This window comes from Tasmannia lanceolata, unplaced genomic scaffold (assembly GCF_043159265.1).
Source record: "Tasmannia lanceolata isolate RefF3 unplaced genomic scaffold, GAP_Taslan_0.1 ptg000018l, whole genome shotgun sequence".
In the NCBI taxonomy this organism is placed as follows: domain Eukaryota; kingdom Viridiplantae; phylum Streptophyta; class Magnoliopsida; order Canellales; family Winteraceae; genus Tasmannia; species Tasmannia lanceolata.
In genome coordinates, this window is record NW_027518695.1 from 21148187 (window position 1) to 21169960 (window position 21774).

General features: G+C 35.9%; 1 protein-coding gene across 1 annotated transcript; it reads left to right on the forward strand.

Annotated features, from left to right (window-relative positions):
* Positions 1-19367, forward strand: LOC143851028 (fimbrin-5-like). Its single transcript, XM_077360351.1, has 15 exons — positions 1-147; positions 559-690; positions 1403-1570; positions 1674-1912; positions 2001-2172; positions 2557-2595; positions 2853-2921; positions 3022-3138; positions 4472-4683; positions 13228-13383; positions 13459-13658; positions 17055-17212; positions 17292-17388; positions 17618-17709; positions 18894-19367. The coding sequence occupies exons 2-15, from the start codon at positions 604-606 to the stop codon at positions 19119-19121; spliced, it is 2034 nt and encodes a 677-aa protein (XP_077216466.1). The 5' UTR covers positions 1-147; positions 559-603; the 3' UTR covers positions 19122-19367.
* The last annotated feature ends 2407 nt before the right edge of the window (positions 19368-21774 follow it).

The window sequence follows — 21774 nt, forward strand, 5'->3', positions numbered from 1 at the left end:
GCTATTCGGCGGCAGAAAACTCGGACTCTCCTCTCTCCCGTCTCCATTCAACAGATCTCAATAGAATAATACGAAGAACAGTCACACCCACATAAGAAAAATAATATATACATATATCAATCATATGAAAATCTTCGATTCCAACAGGTTCGTGCTTTTGGGTTCTCTATAATTCTTCATTTCCTTTCTGGGTCTTCATTGTTTTTGCTTCTCATCAAGGAAATCCCAAGAAAATTGATTTTTTTTTGCTTTTTCTATTTCCTTTTCATGCATAGTTTTTTGGGTCATTTGTTTTGTTTTTCTTTACTCTTTGGTTATCAGGAATAGAAGACTATATTGGAGATTTCTTTGCAGATTCATCTTTGGATTTTGATTTGTTTTCCTGTTTTTGATCCGGGAATTGGTTTACTAATTCTGGGCTGGAGGATTTTCTTTTGTTTTGTTCATTTTTATTAGTGAATTTGGACGAGAATTTTTTACTTCTTTTGTTTTGTTAATTTTCATTAGTGATTTTGGAGGAGAATTTTAGACTTCTTTTGTTTTGTTAATTTTTATTAGTGAATTTGGAGGAGAATTAGTGGGTATTTTTTTCGCTCCCCTCCGATGTCGAGTTTCGTGGGTGTTATTGTTTCTGATCCATGGCTTCATAGCCAGTTCACTCAAGTCGAGCTTCGCAGCCTGAAATCCAATGTAAGTAATTCTAATATTTTCTTTTTATGTTGAATTCTCTATTTCAAAGTATGTTAAATACCCCATTATCAAACTAGTGGCCTTTCGAATTTGGTTACCCCTTTTGGTTGAGGAAGCTATGATCTCATTGCTCATATGGCATGGAATTTGTGGAACTTTGTGACTTTGTGTTAGGTGCGTAATTCTCCTTAACACAAATAAACAAAGGAAAAGATAGAAGAAGAGGGATAGTGAGGATGATTCGAGGCAACCGGACCTCCTAATGGTTCAACTTGATAGAAATGATTACTCTCCTGAAATATAAGTTTCTGCTTTGGTTGCAAATTCTTTACATTTTCATTAAGATACAACTCCTTAAATACAAAATAAGTAACTAACACCCACTAAGCTAAAATGCATTATCCTACAATAACTACTCTGTAAGTCTGTAACTATATCATATACACGATGACATGACAATTCGAGAGGAACCATAACTCTCTTGAAATGTAAGTTTATGTTTTGGTTGCAAATTCTCTACATTTTCATTAAGATAAAACTCCTTAAATACAAAAACAAAGGTGTCCCACATCACCAACCCATTTGCCCACTTACATGAAACATAATAAGTAACTAACACCCACAAATCTAAAATGCATAATCCTACAATAACTACTCTATAACTACATTATATACACCATAACATGTACATATCACTTTGTGGTCTGTGTAGTTTCTTTCTATGAGGAAGGAATCGGGCCATGTGACGGTTGGCGATTTGCCGCCTGTAATGGCGAAACTGAAGGCTTTGCGAGAGATGCTTACTGAAGAAGAGATCAAAGAGATCTTAGTTGAATTGTATTCAACAACAGATGAAATTGATTTTGAAACCTTCCTTAGGGTAAGTTGATGGAGGTTGCATGTCTCTTCCCTTTTCCTCTTCGATTTAAGACAATTATTAGTAGAATGTGTGAATAAACTTGATTGAATGGTTGAATGGGCAGGCATATTTGAATTTGCAAGGCCGGGCGGCTGCCAAATTGGGCAACACAAAAAACGCATCATCATTCTTGAAGGCCACCACAACCACCCTTCTGCATACAATCAGTGAATCAGAGCAGGCATCTTATGTCGCCCATATCAATAGCCATCTTGGAGATGACCCTTTTCTGAAGAAATATCTTCCCTTAGATCCAGCAACGAATGGTCTTTTTGAACTAGCAAAAGATGGAGTTCTTCTCTGGTACTCATGGGAGATTATATGATATGCTATTTTGTTGGTTTCTGAATGAGGGTATTCTTGTGTTGATGCATTTGCTGGCTTGATGCAGTAAGCTGATCAATGTGGCTGTTCCTGGGACTATAGATGAACGAGCAATTAACACCAAGCGCATACTTAACCCATGGGAAAGGAATGAGAATCATACCCTCTGTCTTAACTCCGCAAAGGCTATTGGGTGCACCGTTGTTAACATCGGAACACAGGACTTGATTGAAGGGAGGGTTAGTTGAACCAGTTCTACTGGTGCCAAGTCAATTCAGCTGAACATCTTTACTTTTATTACATGTGCATTTAGTATTGCTTTGAGAAGGGAATCTCAGTTATTGAAACTTTTGCTTGCCTGTGCTTTTGAACATCCACTTCAATGATGTTATTCATTATTGGTTGATTTGTAATCTCAGTTATTTAAGGTTTATACAGAGTCTTGGAACTTCGAAAACAAATCACTGTTACAGAGATTGTAGACAACACATTTGTGTCTCATTGTTTTGCTATCTATATTTGAGAACACTCTTGAATTTCAGTTCTGCTCCTTCCGTGATTTTTTTTCACCAACTAGCAGGCTTAAAATTATTGGACTGATTTATTTAATTGTTCCTCTGCAGCCTCATCTCTTACTTGGGTTGATATCTCAAATTATAAAGGTATGCGCAAGGACCTTTTTCTTAATTACCAGTTTGCTTGTAACTTCCTCGGGATATAAAATTGAAAACTGCTATCATTAGAGGCTTAATGATATCAGCGTCTGAAACATAATGATCCAGGTCTTTGTATTGATTTAAAGTGGGTGCTTTGTAGTACAAGTTTTCTGCTTCTAGAAGGTCTTTGCACTTCATTAATGCTTTTTTTAGGTGACATATCAGATGCCTTCTTGATTTTCTCTTGGTGATTCTATTATCAGATTCAACTGTTAGCTGATCTCAACTTAAAGAAGACACCTCAATTGGTCGAGTTGGTAGATGACAGCAAGGTCAAGATATGTTGATTGGCTATGCCACCACCTCCATTTTTTAGGTTTGATAGTAATATAACTATTGACCTTTCTTATATCATGTTATTGAAATTGACAGGATGTGGAGGAGCTCATGAGTTTGGCACCAGAAAAGATCTTGCTCAAATGGATGAATTTTCATCTCCAGAAAGCAGGCTACAAGAAACCTGTGACAAATTTTTCTTCTGATGTAAAGGTAAGGTAACAAATTCGAAGCTTTCAGTATTCCCATTTTTCATGTCAGTAAGGGCAAGAAAAATTTTTAGTTAGCATGAATTGGTAACTGTGTGTGTATGGATCTGATTTACATGGTCTTACTGACAAAAATCTTCATGCCTGGAAGTACTAGAGAAATTGGTTTCTTTTTCTTTATTTGCACATCATTTCTACGTCCAAGTCCTATATTAAATTCTTATACATATAGGAATTATGTGTGTGATTGGACCATGTGCCTATCACCTCCATGTGTTCAACCTCATTCTATCCACCTTCTCATGTTAGTGTCTGATACATTATGTTAGTACGGGACCTACCTGTGAATGATCATCAATGGTCATATTATTAACTAATAATCCTATTTTTTAAAATTCCATCCACGTAAACATGATACAAAAAGTAAATGTGCAGCAACCACAACAGCAATTATATCCATCACTTGACCATAACACGACGTCATGAGTAAATGGAAATTGGAAGAAAAGGCTGCTAGACCACACCACTATCTATTGATTAGTAGCAGTGTAGCACATTCTTCCAATTGCAATGTTGCTGGAATGGATTGTTTGACGTCGAGGAATATGAGTCTGTGTATTACTTTTAAAGTGTTCTGGTTCCAGATGTAAATTCCGGGACTTGAACAACAAATAAGTGATTGTTCCGAGGAGAAAACTGTGTTCTGTTTTCTAAGGTAGTATCTCAAATGTTTATCCTTCTTGTTAGTTTGGTTATGAAATTTTTTGGGAAACCTGTATTTATAGATAATGGCCTGGGCTAAATAGTGACACAGTAATGTTATATTCGAGATTCAACCAAAAGTGAAAGTGATGTTCTCTGAGAAGAAAGCAGTAGCGAGAAGTTTAAAGGTTAGATCTGTTTCTTGAAGAAATTTTGGAGTGGTAAACTACAATGACAAGCAATCAGCTTAATCCCAAAAGTTAAGGTTTTCTTTTTCCTGAGTAAAGGTTTATACTGCAAATTCAATATCCACTGCTGTTGAATATTTACTATTATTGATTTTTTGCATATTTTTGTTGTGTTATGTGAAATTCTGTGCTTAAGAATCTGTCATTTTCACTTAAGCTTTTCGTTAATGGATTATAATAAGGAAAGAGGTACCTTGATGATGGTTTTTTTTTTTTTTTTTTGACCCTTGATGATGGTGGATCTTTGTACCTTGAAATAAATGATTTGATATTCAAATGCAGCTCTCCCTTCTGCTTATCTCATTTTACTTGTCTCATCTGTTTCACAAGGGCATGCGTGCTTACTTTCTTCAGATTTCTATGGCTCACAAGCTTGTACACTTGTAGGATGGAGAGGCTTATGCATTCCTGCTTAATGTTCTAGCACCAGAGCACTGTAGCCCAGCCACATTGGATACTAAAGATCCTACTGAAAGGGCAGAACTTATAATTGAACACGCAGAGAAAATGAATTGCAAAAGATACCTAACTCCAAAGGACATTGTTGAAGGCTCGACAAATCTGAATCTTGCATTTGTTGCACATATATTCCATCACAGGTAAGGCTACATTATCTCACTTCCACTGCGATTCTTTCAAAGTTAAATTTTCCCCTAACATGAATTTATAATGCTATAGAATCCACTTTATGGGTATGCATTTGCTTACTCCTGCTGAAGTTGCCACGGTATATTGTCTGTCATTGACTAACTCCTTGGTGGAGTTTTGAAATTTTCAGTGCATCATTTGATGAATACTTTTGTCCTAATAATTTTGCATAAGGTTCCAGATTTGTTTGAATTTATTGGTGATTCAGAAATCCATAGAAATTTGGAAATGTGCTTAGACCTTAGGCTGATTCATCTTCTCTTTCGATCCCAAATCCTTGACTCTATAGCATCAAATACATGTGCTGGATTCTAGATTTTCAGATGCCAGGATGCCATAGCAACTTTAGAGAATGTAAATTCGTTAATGGTTCTCACAAACAAGACATGGGTCATTGCCGTGTAGTATGTAGACAATAGTGGTCTTCATGTCAGGTGTTCCCATAGAGGTCTGTCGGAAGGCATTACCCAAAGAATAGCTTCATGTATTTGATTGGGACTCCAAGGAAATCATCTCACCCTAGAAAACTCACCAAGAGGTTTTAAGGTATTCACATTCGATATTTCTGTTGCATATATGATTTCCCCACGAAAACCTCTAATTTATTTTCAAGTCCCTTTCACGATTTCCAAGAAAAAGAGCCTCTCATTATCATGTATACCTGATTACAGATAATTCTTACATAATTTTTTGGGATACTGAAAGAAAAACAAATAATTTCTTTTGTAACATTCAACTGCATAAGATATGTGATAACTCTAGTCTTGCTTCCTATCAAGGGAAGTAACCAGCATGGAGAATGACAATTGGGAAATTAGAGATTGCTTCTTCTGTGGACTCTGCGTACCCATAAGTTGCTTCTTTGTGATGTAGTATATTGGATTTTCATACGTTCTAACCCTATCAAACTCAACTTTGGGGGTTGAGCCCCACAATTCAATTGAAAATGGAATGTTTTGTGTGCCACAATTTGGGGTCACAAGTTCAATCCCAGGTTACCTATCCACTATGAAAATATTGAGTAATATAATGAATTGAAAAGAATAGAAGGCGGTAGAGGGGAGCTAAAACTTATGGGATGCTAAACTCAATTCATTCATCATAACCGAAATTCAATACTTGTCATATATATAAATGGGGTTTGGTCAGGATGGCCAAAATATCCTTATCACTAAAACATCCACTTCTAATCACCCTCTCAGACCGTGAACTGCAATTGAGTAGATATGAAAATTTGCGAAGTTTCAGTGTAGATCTGCTCTTAGTTTGACACTTTCATGATGAAAAGAAAACTCTCTGTTCCAGAATTGCAATGAGATGAAGTCGGCAACAAACACGGTTCAGATCTCCTCACATCCCTCCCAAGACCTGCAAGAATTAGGAAAACTCTCAATCCTGCTCTGATGCCACTTGATGCAAATTTTGAGTTAAAACATCTGTGAATTATTTGTTTCTTTGCTGCCGAAGAAGCAGTGAGCATTATGATTTGTGGACACGGATACTAGTGCCATGTGTCGACACGGACGCGGAGTGTCGGACATGGCAAACCCCCAAAATTTAGAAACAGGAACACGGCTAAACCAGAAACGTGGACACAGAAAAACCAATCGGATACAATGAATATAATATTAGAATAAGAGTTTGTTTTGGGTTTTAAGTTTAGGAGAGGGGATATACCAACAAATATTAGTTAAAGAATAGCTAAAAGAAGAGTTTATAATATAAGAAGAGTTAATAATCATAAAAGAGGTAAATACAATATTCAACAATAAAACAGAATGTCACACTTGACATGGTACAAAAATGTGTCGGCACGCCGACATTAAGTTTGACACTTCTAGAAGTACATTTACAAGTGTCAAAAGGAGTGACGACACGTGTGGACATGGGTGTCGTGTCGGACACAACACAACGCATGTCGACGGTAAATTCAAAGTGTCGGCTAAATCATAGGAGCAAACCAGTTGAGCTAGCAGCAGTTTCGAGCTGAAACAAATCAGATCTCTCTGACTAAATTCTTCAAAATTGGATCTGATCTCTAATTGCTTTCGGCCACAAATCTCAGAAATTCCATCAGTTCTCCATGAGTTTGTTATATAGAAATAGAAAGATGAACGTAAACTTATAGATCTCGAGAGTTTCTAATGAATTCTTACAAAACCAAGATGATTTAATCTTCAACTCCAGCGAAGCGGCGTAAGAGTGATATTGAACCAACAAGATGAAAAGATAGATAGAAGATTTGAAAAGACAGAAACATCTGCCTTGAAGTTCCATTTCTCTCCAAAGATAGACAAGAACAAGAGCGTATAACTCTCTCTCTCTCCCAAACAACATACAAACCTCTAATCTCAAAATCTAAAAAACCCAAATGCAAATGAGTTGCGATAGGCTTCATATAGACATCCCTTACAACGAACATCAAAACGAACTTAACTACCTAGTAAAATGACTAACAAAGACATCACTTAGTAGTACAATACTAGAAAAGAACACAAGTACAACAACTATGCTAATGCAGTCATTGACTAAACCGATGTGCCAGGGGATGCACTGGATCAGGGAGAGCGAAGATCTAGAAATACCCTGATAAAGAGCTAGCAGAGGATTGGACTTTTGTGTTTTCATGGGGAAAGGGGATGATTTTTGTAGGGTTTGAGTGTAATGTTCACCAAATTGTTAAGTTGGGTGATAGAATGCACCAACTTAAGTGAATTACATAAAGGCTGCTGGGCCTGCTGGTCCTATTTTAAATTTTAAAAGGACTTAAGTTGCTAGCATGAACCTCACTTAAGGTAGGCTTAAGTTAACTAAAGAAAGAAAAGAAGGGAGCGAAAGAACAGAGGAGGGTATGAATTTTCATAAGAATGGTAAAACCTTAAAAATGATGATTTTAATGGACATAATAAGAAGAAGAGTAAGTAATTGAGAGGGAAGGATAAGGAGAATAAAATATGAGGGGGAAAGGAAAGCTTCCTTTTGGAATGGAGAACAAGAAGATATGAGGAAGGAATAAATCGTTAATCTGATTGAAAAAGGGAGAAAGAGATGAAGGACTAACTTGTTCAAGAAGTCACAGGAAGAAGTGCCCTTGGATCTTGATCTTCCCGCTTTGATACCATCTAAAAATTGTCAAGAGTAATTTAATGAATTAAAGAGAATACAAAGCAGAAGGGATAAGAGGAAATATATGTAGTGCAAAGCTCAATTAATCCATCATAATCGAAATTCAATAAAAGTCATACATATATGTGGGATTTGGTCAAAACGACCAAAATACCCCTATCTCTAAAACAGCCACTTCTAGCATCTACAAAAATTTGGAAAAAAAAAGAAAGGAGAGAGAAAATGAGGAAAAGAAATACTATCACTACGAAAAACTATCATCTACAAAATAGCCCTATCACTAAAACGGCCACTTCTAACATATAAAAAACTTTAAAAAAAAAGAACAAAGGAGAGAGAAAGCATGGCAAAGAAAAGGTTATTCTAGATGTGGAAAGTATTGGTGCCTTTATTTGATTTAGTAGGGGCAGACCTTCTAGAATTGGTTTCTACATATACATCAATATTCTTCATGGATAATGGATATGAAAAGATTCTTACAAAATCCATAGCTATTATTGGGTTCTCTATTATTTTAGTTGGAGATATAAGGATTCCCTTTTTCCCGTGATTCGTACATAACAATTTTTAGTATCTATCAGACATGACATTGGAGCATCATCCAACATGTTTGGAACTATGGCTCAATAGACAATTAGTGGTGAATATTATTTGCCTTGCCAACAACCACTTTTTTAACTCCTTTCTATTTACATACCATGTTCTTATAGGCTTTTTATCATATTTTAATGCCTTATGAGATTTCCTTCAGCCAGTGAAAAAGGATGATGTTACTATTACCTCATCCTTTTAATCACCTTTTGAGCAGTTATCTTTAGTCATTATTTGATTCTAATGAGATTTTAATGCTTCATGAGACCTTTTTCCAATGGAAAAGAAACAGTGGCAAGGTTATATCAGTATATCATTATGAAATGTATATTTGTGGGTTATTGGTTGCTTCTGGGGTTTAATATCCTTTTGAGTGCTCCTACCTACCAATTACAAAAATGACTAGACCAAGATAATACCATATAGAATACCCTCAGGGCCCGTTTGGATACCTCATATTTTGTATTTGGATTTGGAATTGAGTTTTGAATACAAAATGAATAGATCCGCCAGCTCCTGTTGAGGGAGACCGAGAGGGAAGGGGGTAATTCCTACTGGAGGGGAGGGGATGAGGAGCAAAGAGGGTGAAAGAAACTGCCACATCTGTGGATTTCCATTTACTTATTTCCACAGCATATTTGGAAATCTGATTTTTTCACTGTCAGTCGCCGATTTGGAAATCAAAGGATTTGATCCGGATCCAAATCACTACACAAAAAGGGCTGCAAATGTGAGAAATCCAAATCAAAATCTTATCGGCATCCAAACAGGCCGTTAGCTCATTTAGTATATCATAAACGTACTAAATGCAGAGGGACATCGAGAGTACCCAGGTTATCTTACATTCTTTACAATTTTAGAGATGTATGTGTAGTGATACTTGACAAAAGAATGTCATTATTACACTTTTAGCTGAGGGGCAATCTCTGCGCCTCATGTAACTGTCTTTATATTATCTTTCTCTTCTTTGCGATATAGTGATTTCCTTATTTGAGAAGTGTAGTACTACTTGTTAACATTTAACTACCATCTTACTACACTCAAGAAATTGATGTTGTTGTTCATAAGGAGTCTCTGTATGAAAAAGGTTGAATTTTTCTAATAAATAACTTTTATGTAAACTTCTTATATCTGTATGGGCATCTGAAAGTATATGGTTCTTGGTGTCTGAGATGTTCTGTGACCTTGCGGCTAGTCATATTACATTTGTGGGCATCATTTACACTTCCCTGTTATTAGAGTTCCATTAGCCTGTTATTAGAGTTCCATTAGCCTGTTTTGTCGCTAATGTGGTTGACATTTGCACACTTGTTTTCTGGGTTAAGAGTGTAGAACTTGAACCGTTAAGCATATTACAAGGATTGTTCTACCAAATTTGTTTTTGGAACTGAGAGAATTAAGTACTGAAGTCAATAAAATGGCATTGAAAAAGATGTAGAACATGGTATTCTATGTACTATTCTTTTGGGATTTTGCTCTGACCAAATTCAGAAATAGCGATTTCAATGAACTCTTCCTCTTACTTCCTCGTGAATATCATAAAAGCTAGATACAAAATGTTGAGAAATGCATTTCCCCTTTCTTCATTTTGCTTATATTTCTTTGAACCTTGACTTCGTGAATCCTTTCGTTACAAATATGTTCATTAGGCATTGCACAGTGTCTTAGTTCTGAGTGTTGGGTAGTTACAACTTTCATCTCAACAAGCTACCCAAGGTTATTTAATAATTTCTCCACAGGCTCATTTTATTTATTATCAAATATGGAAAATATTTTTTTGGGAAAATTATGAAAAAAATGTGATTTTTAACTGAAAATCTCAAAAAAGGGGTTGAGTTGGCTAAATTCTCAAAAAGGGGTGAAACGCATCCCAAGGCATGTTTAAAGACAAGAATGCCCCTGAGTTGCTTTTCCCTCCACCTTTTTGAGAAACGGAACCCAATGCTCACAAACCCTATTCACCTTTTTTAGATTCTTCTTCCCCGTGCCAAGTGTTCAAAGTCTTGCCTTTAGTAAAACTCCATTGTACAGCCTCCTTCTAGGATGAATTCAACCCATATTTTTCAAAATAGACTATACAGCCCATACCATAGGATGATCCAAACCGCCCAATTGATGGGCCACAACGATCTAAAGAGGGACTTAGATTATGGAAACTTCTATAGATTGGACGGTTGGGATCATCTATGGAAATAATTTTTGGGGCAAAACCTATTTATGTTGTGGCCCATCAATTGGGCGGTTGGGATCATCCTATAGTGTGGGTTGTATAGTCCATTTTAAAAAATACGAGGTGAATTTTATCACTGCCGTTCTACAAATTGTGTTCAGTTACATAAATACTTTTGGCTTTTGACTTAGTGGTAGGGAAGCCCTATATTGTTTCTTCATGAGAAAGAGTTTTTATATGGTGTAAACCCATATACTCCAGCATTTTTCAAAACGTATTGTACAGGTCACACCATAGGATGGTCCAAACCGTCCATTAGATAAGCCAAAATGCAAATAGGTTGTGCCTAAAAAATCATTTCCACAGGGTGATCTAGTGAAATACAATGCAAATACTATTGTACGGGTCACACCTGAAGGTCGACCTTTTTACATTCTTCGCAAACAGGTGCGAATTTGCCATAATAGGTCGACCTGCAGGTCGACCTTTATAGCATATGTACAAATAGGTGGGAATTTGCCTTGATAGGTCGACCTTTTCACCATTTGACCAAACAGGTAGGAAGACCAATTACAGGTCAACCTTTCCACCATTCCGTCAGACAGGTGTAAAACATGTGAAAAGGTCGACCTTTCCACCATTCTGTCATACAGGTGTTCATAAATTCATTGCAACATTGACACCCAATGAAGTACTATTAGATTGTGTGAAGCAATATTTCTACTCTGGAACCACTATTTATACCTTGGAACCACTACATAACGGTAAATAGTGGTTCTTGGTTATAATTAGTGGTTCATAAGTATAATTAGTGGTTCCTCGGTATAATGAGTGCTTCTGAGTGTTTAAAACCCTATAAATACAGTTATTCTCACAAGTATTAGGCAATCTAAACTATGAACCACCATAACATCCGAGTGTTTAGAAAACTATTTAACCCATTGTTTATAAATTCATTGACACCCAATGAAGTACTATTAGATTGTGTGAAGCAATATTTCTACTCTATAACCACTATTTATACCTTGTAACCACTATTTATATCTTGGAACCACTACATAATGATAATTGGAACCACTACGTAATGATAATTAGTGGTTCCTAGGTATAATTAGTGGTTCCTAAGTATAATTAGTGGTTCCTAGGTATAATGAGTACTTCTGAGTGTTTAAAAACATATAAATACAATCATTCTCTCAATTATTAGGCCATCTTAACTATGAACCACAATAACATCCGAGTGTTTAGAAAACTATTTAACCCATTGTTCATTAATTCATTGCAACATTGACACCCAATGAAGCACTATTAGATTGTGTGAAGCAATATTTATACCTTGGAACCACTACATAATGGTAATAGTGGTTCCTAGGTATAATTAGTGGTTCCTAAGTATAATTAGTGGTTCCTAGGTATAATGAGTGCTTTTGAGTATTTAAAACCCTATAAATACAGTCATTCTCACAAGTATTAGGCCATCTAAACTACGAACCACCATAACATCTAAGTGTTTAGAAAACTATTTAACCCACTGTTCATAAATTCATTGCAACATTGACACCCAATGAAGTACTATTAGATTGTGTGAAGCAATATTTCTACTTTGGAGCCACTATTTATAGCTTAAAACCACTACATAATGGTAAATAGTGGTTCCTAGGTATATTAGTGGTTCCTAAGTATAATTAGTGGTTCCTAGGTATAATGAGTGCTTCTGAGTGTTTAAAACCCTATAAATACAGTCATTCTCACAAGTATTAGGCCATCTAAACTATGAACCACCATAACATCCGAGTGACAATACACCATACATCCAAGTATTAGGCCATCTAAACAATACACCTTAGCATTGTAAAGAGGATGATGATAATAACAAATGCCTAACAAAACTATAACAAATTCCTAACAAATAAACAAGATGATGACAATACACCATAACATTGTAAGGAACATGTTAAACCTATGCAAATGTATCACAATGGACCTACTTGAGAAGCTTAGGTTTGATAGGCAAAGAAAAATAAAAGATCCAATAAAATCTACATTTTAGGAGAGGGGAGTTTCACCTCTCTGCAATGGAATTTCGTTTGGGTTTTTTACAAAGACAATGGAGTTTGATTTTGGCATGGGGAAGAAGAAGGTAAAAAGGTCAAAATGTTAGGTGAAATGCATTGGGATTTGTTGCTTACTTTTTTGGAGGGAAAACCAACACAAGGGCATTTTTGTCCAAAAATACTCCTTGGGATGCGTTTCACCTCTTTTTTGAGAAATTAGCCAACTTAACCCTTTTTTGAGAATTTCAGATAAGAATCATATTTTTTTGAGAATTTTCCCTATTTTTTTTGGTGGGTCTGTATGGTTAACTCTTGGATTTTTATAAACTGGTATCAATCAATAATGAATGCATAATATTGCTAATTTTTTTTATGAATGGGCCATTTTTCTTAGATGTATCACCCTTTTATTAGCTTTAGTTACACAAATTATTTTGTTATTGTCATGACATTTATCAGGTTCCTGTGTTTTATGCTAAATTTTTGCTATTTATTGCTTGTTTGATGATTAAAAGGTGTGAAAATTTATGTTAATTGGGCCTTTATCTTTCCAGGAATGGTTTGTCGATGGACAACAATAAAATCTCCTTTGCAGAGATGATGCCAGATGATGTACTTGTATCTAGAGAGGAGAGAGCCTTTAGATTGTGGATCAACAGTCTTGGAATTGTCACATATGTTAATAATGTGTTTGAGGATGTAAGAAATGGGTAAGCTTGAAAATGTCATGAATTAGCAATCCGGCTTCTCTACGGATGTCACTAAATGGTATCTCATGTGCACAGGTGGGTTCTTTTGGAAGTGCTTGACAAAATCTCTCCGGGATCAGTCAACTGGAAGCAAGCATCAAAACCTCCCATAAAGATGCCATTTAGAAAAGTAGAAAACTGTAATCAAGTTGTAAGGATCGGAAAACAGTTGAAATTTTCCCTAGTTAATGTGGCTGGGAATGATATTGTACAAGGAAATAAGAAGCTTATACTAGGTAAGTGTAATCTATCTTAAATGACTTGGATTATTGCTGACAAGAGTATGTGTCTATTGATTATGTTCATTGTTTTAAATTTCTGCCGAAACCGACACTAAACGACCTAAATGTTTCTGTTTCCATCCCCACCGAAATGATACAAAACCAAAATCACAAGTGCACTAGTGGTATGTTATATCAGTATGTGTTAAATTATGAATAATTATCTATACGAATCACATGTGAAATGTGGTATGTACTAAACTATCAGACATGCACGGCAACACGTCACTAGGTGTTCAATGTTATTAAACCATTATGGGTGGTTGTCTTGCTTATGTAATAGTTTCTATGTCTGTATCTGTGATTATTTTAGTCATGAAGTTTATTATTAAAATTCTATCATTTACATATGTTTCCATGATTTATGGGATTTCCACCAAAATTTCCAACTAAAACCGAAACGTTTCCATTTTCGCACCGAACGAAACCAAAACCAAAATGAAATTTAAAACCTTGTTTATGTTGTGTGCGTAAGAATATTCAAAAAAATAAGTGTTGTGTGCGTAAGTGAATAACAAACTTTTATGGTGAACTGAGACAAATACCTAATAATTATATTCAAACATGACTTAAAATGATACATGGTATGGATTATTTTTTATTTTGACATATTCCGAAGCTATAGACACAGGGCACAAAACCTTATTTATGCCAGCACAAAATCTTATATATGTATATATGCTTGCATGCATTTTATGTATTTATATGCATCTGTACATGTTTATTTATTAATGTGTTAGAAACTCCATCTTATCTTCCTCTTGCTCGGACAAACTCCATCTTAGCTTCCTCTTGCAAGCACAAACTCCATCTCTAAAACTCTTATCATGCTTGTAACATGGCTTATACACCAAGGTAATCCACATTAACCTGTCCAATGATGGCAAGGCTGAAATAGAGTTGTTCCCCACTACCTCCAAAGAGCTCGACTCATTGTTTCTTGGAAGAGAACCGCCATAAGCCTTCATCTTTTAATTGCCCACTTGATTGCCGGCCACCTTTGTCGGGCATTCAGCCCTTTAACATTCTGTGAGATTTATTTCATCATTTCTTTCTAGGTAATGCTCTTCTGCTCGGTTAACCAACCTCGCACTTCTTCCCTCCACACAAATCGAAAGAAAAAAAAATCCCCTGCAATTCAAGCTATGTCACAAATATCGTTCTCGGGAATTTCTCGGCAGGGGAAAATCACAGGATATATTTTATTTTATTTTTTTCGGGTTTATATCGGGAAAAATGATAAAATAAAACTCTTTAAAATATATTCATATACAAATTAAGAAAAAATAAAAAAAATACCATTAAAATATCGTAATATTATCGCGGTAAATGAAAATATCATTATATTTTTTTTAAATTCTCTGGATTATTTGGGGATTTTTTCATTTTTATGAAAATATCACGATAAAATCTCTATCTTTTGAAAATATTGGAGATATTTGTGACAGACCCACCCTAGTCACTGTTACAGTAGGTCGGCACTCTTTTGGGAAAGAAATTGAGAGCAAATTCTTGTTACAATCCCCACCACTCCAGATACCCTTGGCTCCACTACAAGCCCCTCTAGCACCCTTAAACCAGTAAATATTGATCCTCATATTCAATGATCTTCCCACAAGGGGTCCCAGGAAACAGGAACACACTCTCTAGGGTTGCTTGGTAATGAATGAATTCAGCCTCTTAACTTTTCCTACATCATATCTGCACTGACATCCTGCCTCTTAAAGTATGAAATTTCTCGTCTAGGTAGAACAATCCTCTTCAGCACCCTGAAATTGATAAAGCAACTCTGGGTCAGAGCCCACTTAAAATAAGTGGTGAGACATACTTGAGGTTCTTCTGAGCTCTTGCCCAATGAGGAAGGGGATTATGATCATTTAGTTTCCATTTCCGGATACCATTTTCATCAAACTGAGCTGAGAATTTGACATCCTCAGCACCTATACCCTCCACGGTCATTCCCCAATATACCCTAGGAGTGGGCTGTGTAAGGGCCAGTCGACTTCGAAAAGCCCCCAACCCCCCTTTCCCCTCCTCTCTTCATAAAATGCGTCAAAGTGATCCTTATTATCATTAAGAGCTGATAGTCTCAGGCTTCACTGGATGATAGTAAAAACCCACCAATGATTTTGACCAAGATCTGCTCCATTCCCCTGTCATTAACACCCCTCGGAACTCCGTGGCACTGATAAGAAGGTGAATGTGCACTGTTATGCGACCTTCTTTCTCTTTATAGATTTCCTTCAAATAGAAAATTGCTTAAAAAACAGTTCATGTCCTATTTTGTTCTATCTGCAGCTCCATTGTGTATCTGAGCATCCTGGTCCAATTAGTAAAGCTACCCAAAACACTTCAACCTGATCACTTCTTTCTTGTTCATCAATATATCATCTAGAAAGATATAGTTGGTATTGGTAGCTTACCTGATTTATGTTAAAACAGCCCCTTTCTTTCGATTTATTTTTTAATGGCTGCCTTATTTTTATTATGGAAAAGAGTATGCTCTTTAAATTGTCATATGGCACTGAATTTTACAAATGAATCAATGTTTATTTTAATTGCTTCTCTAGGAGCTAAGATTTTAAGATTGTCAAGATGACTTTTATAATGAATTAGCCTCGGAATATATCCGCATTAAAAATGGATTCAAACCAAAAACTATTTTATTTTCGGCCAAAGTCTTACATTGTTTAATGAATTGCTTGGTGAAAACTGTGATACATGTGGCTCTGTGGCGCCACAAGAAACTGTTTCCTGCCCATTTAGCTCTTCACAAGCTTGTATTTAACATACATTCATTCAAAGATGGATTCTGTTAACTTACCAACTTCTCTAAAAGCTTAAGCTGTTGGAGAAAGGTGCTATTTATCTTTTAAACACTCCCCCGTACGTGTGGCCCACTTGGCAAACACGTGGCACATGTGGTCCCACTTTGGGCCGACCATCGCATGTGGATTTTTGCTATCCGGGAGGTTTGAACTCGAGACCTTTGGCTCTGATACCATGTTAACTTACCAACTTCTCCAAAAGCTTAAGCTGTTGGAGAAGATGTTATTTATCTTTTATACTTTAACAGATTCCATAGTGGCCATTCTGTTGATGTAAATGGGAACCATATCATTCCCATGAAACCATGCATGGTGTCCGTCTTGACTAACCACGTCCAAACAGTTCACTAGAGTCGCATTAAGTAGTGCATACATATTCCTTTTTGCCATTTCAGCTCAGCTAGATCTTAACTTTTATTTTATTTATTTCAATTTTCAAAAATTACAAATGCATCCTAGAGATTGATGTTATTATATTCATTCTTTACCTGACATTAGATTGAACCACTCGACTTTATTTCAGCTTATCTGTGGCAATTGATGAGGTTTAATATACTTCAACTCCTCAAAAACTTGAGATTTTTTTCCCATGGAAAAGAGCTGACAGATGCTGATATCCTAAATTGGGCTAATACCAAAGTGAAGAGCACAGGCAGAACTTCTCAAATGGAAAGTTTCAGGGTAAGACCATTTCTTTTTCCACTACATGACAAATGTCCTTAACTATGTTTTTTCTGAGTCTTCTGCAATTTTTCTTCAGGATAAGAACCTATCCAATGGGATATTTTTCCTTGAGCTTCTTAGTGCTGTGGAGCCAAGGGTTGTCAACTGGAACCTTGTTACCAAGGGTGAAAGTGGTATGTTTTCTTTCAACTGGGCATTTTATTTTGTTTTCTGTTCTGATTGCATGGCTCATTAGTTCGAAAATTTTGAAGCATTTTCTTGCTTCTCGTAATTGAGTTTGGGGAAAATGTGAAAAGAATGAACCAACATCCACACATATTGGCCCTCCAAGTGTTAGTTTACATGGACAGTTCAAATTGTCAGCCTTATTCCCATCTGACTTTTATCTTCATGGCAACACAGATGAGGAAAAGAAGTTGAATGCTACATATATAATCAGTGTTGCACGAAAGCTCGGGTGTTCCATTTTCTTGTTACCTGAAGATATCATGGAGGTAAAATCAACATTTTTTGCTTTATTTTCAGAAGCATTCATGAAAGATATTGATTTATCGTTCTCAGGAATTTCTCGGCAAGGAGAAAATCTCCGGATATATTATTTTATTTTATTTTTTCTGAATTATATTGGGGAAAATGATAAAATAAAACTATATAAATATATATAAATTAAGAAAAAATAAAAATATCGTGATATTATCACGGTAAATGAAAATATCGCTATATTTTTTAAATTCCCTGAATTATTTCGGGATTTCGTTGTTTTGAAAATATTGGAGATATTTGTGACATATTATGTAACTGCACAAAAGAAAACAACGTTTGACAAATATATCTGCCTATCATTTTTAGAAATTTCCTTTAGGACCCATGATTTCTTTGAATCTACAATGTAACTCAGAAAAATACCAAAATAGTACAAGTAACTGCACAAAAGAAATCGAAATTTGACGATTTCCTGCTGTTATTTTCAGAAATCTCCATTGGGATCCATAATTTCTTTGAATCTGCGATGTAATTCCCAGAAAAGTACCAAAATACTTAATTTATTTTTTTGGGAAAATTCTCACTAAAAGGACTGAATTATCATCTTTCTCATAAATGGCCAATTAGAAAAGCTATTGATGATTCTTTGGGGTTTCTCAAAGCAGGTTATCTGTTGCCTTTTTCTTTGGTTAAAAGGTTATTTTTCATCTTTGGCAAATCAATTTGTTCATTGCACAGAAAGATGCTTCATATATAATCTGTGTTTCTTTTCAACATGAACAAATGCAGAAAGTAGTGTTACAATTACCTATCTTCTCCGTACCTACGTCACAAATATCTCTGAGATTTTCAAAATCTAGCGATCTTATCACGATATTTTGATAAAACAGCAAAATCTCGAAATAATCCCAAGAATTTAAAAATATATAGCGATAATATCATGATAATATCACGATATTTTTATGATATTTTTACAATATTTTTTATTTTTATACTTTTTCTTAATTTTTATGTTTTTAAATAATTTTATTTTTTTCATTTTTCCCAATATAAACCTGAAAAAAATTTTAAAAAATAATATATCCCTAGATTTTCCCTTGCCAAAAAATTCCCAAGAACTATATTTGTGACATAGCTCCATACATTTTTCATTATTTGATTCTGCTTCTTTGCATGTATTCTGTTTCTATGGCAGGTTAACCAGAAGATGATCCTTACCCTTACAGCCAGCATCATGTACTGGAGCCTGCAACAACCCGTGGAAGAGTCCGAATCATCCGTCGAAGCAGGAACGCCAAAAGAACCCTCTTTGAATGGCGAGGATAAAAGCATTACGGCCGAGTTTTCGAATGTGACCGTAGATGATACTACATCAGACGCCTCCTCGCCGGTTGAAAATAGGGAAGCTTCTCTCGAACAATGACGACAAAATTCGAATCCCACCATTTTTTTTCCCATTTTAAAGAATATAAAAGAAATTTGATTATCCAAATGGAAAGTTTGTAATCTATATTCTTCATTTGAGAAAGATGTAGTTTTCCATTTTAGCTTTATTCTTTATAATTTTGTATTTTAGATGTATTCTTTTGACAGTCATTTGCATTGATCATGTTTAATAATGTAAGGAAAATAACTGCCCCCTTGTATAATGAAAATTCAAATCCTACCATTTTTTCTCTTTTTAAAGAATAGAAAAGAAAATTGTGTACCCAAATGAATATCTTGTAATTTGAAAAAGATTTAGGTTTCTATTGTGGATGTATTCTTTTGGCGGTCATTAGCATTGATCATGTTTAATATTGTAAGGAAAAAAACACTGCCCACATGTATTCTTTGGTGTATCATTCATGCATTGTAGATTTCAGAGATTGTTCCCTTTAAAATTGGTTTCAGAATTTCCTCAAATAACCAGTATTTTCCCTTTTAATAAACTTTCATGAACCAAAATGTACCAATTCTCTGCATTTTTAATAGCTTTCACTAAAAAAACTGTCTTTCTCGACCCGAGATCATTTCTTGGGTAGAGTAGGGTTTTGGAAGACCTGACTCGAGTTGCAACCCTAGCTACACGCATGGTTTTAAATTTCGAAGACAGACACTGAAATCACTCATACCAGAGAAGGTATTTTATTTCGAAATTTCGGTCTTAATTTCGTTTTTCCCCAAAATTTCACCCAAACACCTGTTTTTTTTAATTATTTTAATATTTTACAAAAGTTTCGGTAATTTCAGCAGAAATTTTATGTCAAATAAAATAATGTTTTCCTGGTTTCACCTGATTTAGGCCGAAATTTCGATTTCAGTGGGTCCGAAACCGAAATTTTAAACCACGGCTACACAGCCTACACGTCACCATTGTGAGTAATGGCTGCAAGTCAGGAGTATTAAATGCATGATGGTGACTTGTGTTTTCAAAAAAAAAAAGGGGAGTGATAAATCGACTCCCCATGTGCCTTTCTCTCTCCTCTAGGTTAGAGAGAGAAAGAGGAGAGAGATAGACACATGGGGAGTCGATTAATCCATCTCGGGAGTTGATTTATCACTGCCCAAAAGGGGGAGTTATAGTCTTTCTCTTAATTTACCCTTCTCTCTCCCTCAAGCTAACGCTTTTCTAAAAACAGTAACTGCACTCCCCCCACCTAACTTGCAGACCTAATAATCCCTATCTCCCTCCCTCTCCAAATTTAACCGTAAAAAAATTTAGTAAAATTACTAAAACCTCCCTTTATTTATGTTTCCAACCAAACCCCTAAATATTTTTAATTACCAAAATACCCTTTATTGATTTTTTGTATTTATTCACCCTAATATCTAAAAACTCCACCAAAATTCCCCTAATTTTTTAATTTCATGTCAAAGTATAAACGATTACATAACTCCTTCTCGAGCGGCTTAAGCTTTTGGAGTAATCGGTTGTTTAACATGGAATAAGGGCAAAGGTTCTCGGTTCAAAAATTCCTTGATATTAAAAATTCGCATGTGATGGCCCAACCCAAAGGAGGGGCCACACGTGACGGGGAGTATTAAAGTATAAAGTTTAAATAACGCCATTTGGAGCTACCTAAGCTTTTGGTGTAATTGTTTGTTTCACATTTCGAAAATCACCCTTTTATTGAATTTTAATGTCTATTAAGAAATATATTGGGAAAGGAAATATATTTTAGGAGGACCATTCTGCTTTCCATTGTGATGGGTATTAAATTCACTTCCATATCACCAAGATCTTAGCCATGATCCCCTATCATCATAAGGGGTATTAAACACGGCATGCCCATGGGATCCCGCCACATGTCATTTTCTCATCATCAAAATCTCGGCCATAATCACTCATCATCATAATTATGAGGAAGGTTACACGCAAGATTAGCAAGCCATTAGCGAGCCATGCACGCCACTAATCTCCTGCGGCCAGAGTGCGGACCAATCTAAAGAAAGAAGGCCTTTTATCCAAAATGATTAGGAGCGTCCACGTGGCACGTAATGGACAGAAATTGCATGCATAAAGAAAGGATAAATACGTTGCAAAGCCTCCCAAAGGAGGATCCGATCTTTGGGGCTGGAAGGGAAGAAAGACACAACCAGACAAAAGGGCACCATTAAAGGCAAGCTTTAATTGCCCATTAAGCCCATCCTTTCCAGAGGAAGGTGAGGAAAAAGGTGTTGGACGCCCGCACCCTCCTCCCCTTAGCCCCCATACCCAATTCGACCACCCAAATCACAGAAAAAGCCTATGTTCGATTCTGGTAACCTAGTCATTTCCTTCATTAATCTTGTTGTTTATTTATACGATTGGGCTGGAATCTAACTTGGGTGTCGAAGTGGTTGTCCGGGACCCACCCCGGACCCCATGACCCCTTTGTTTGTGATTGTAGATACTTGATGGAGGCCCTCTACACACCGCACGAACACAGACCCAGATTTCGGCACCATCACATTGTGTGGCACAAACCCACTGCCACATGTACAATGATTGATTCCGCAATGTTGTTGGTCATCACAAATCCAGCCTATTTCCCATGGCTCTCACTATCATCCGATCATTATAGATCCTTTGTCAAGATGAAAAGGCATCCATT

What these genes read in the sequence shown, in the direction of transcription:
- LOC143851028 (XM_077360351.1), top strand. Translation starts at nt 604, where the DNA reads ATGTCGAGTTTCGTGGGTGTTATTGTTTCTGATCCATGGCTTCATAGC. An exon ending in AGGACTTGATTGAAGGGAGG is followed by an intron (nt 2,173 to 2,556) that starts GTTAGTTGAACC and finishes GTTCCTCTGCAG; the next exon opens with CCTCATCTCTTACTTGGGTT. An exon ending in GCACATATATTCCATCACAG is followed by an intron (nt 4,684 to 13,227) that starts GTAAGGCTACAT and finishes TTATCTTTCCAG; the next exon opens with GAATGGTTTGTCGATGGACA.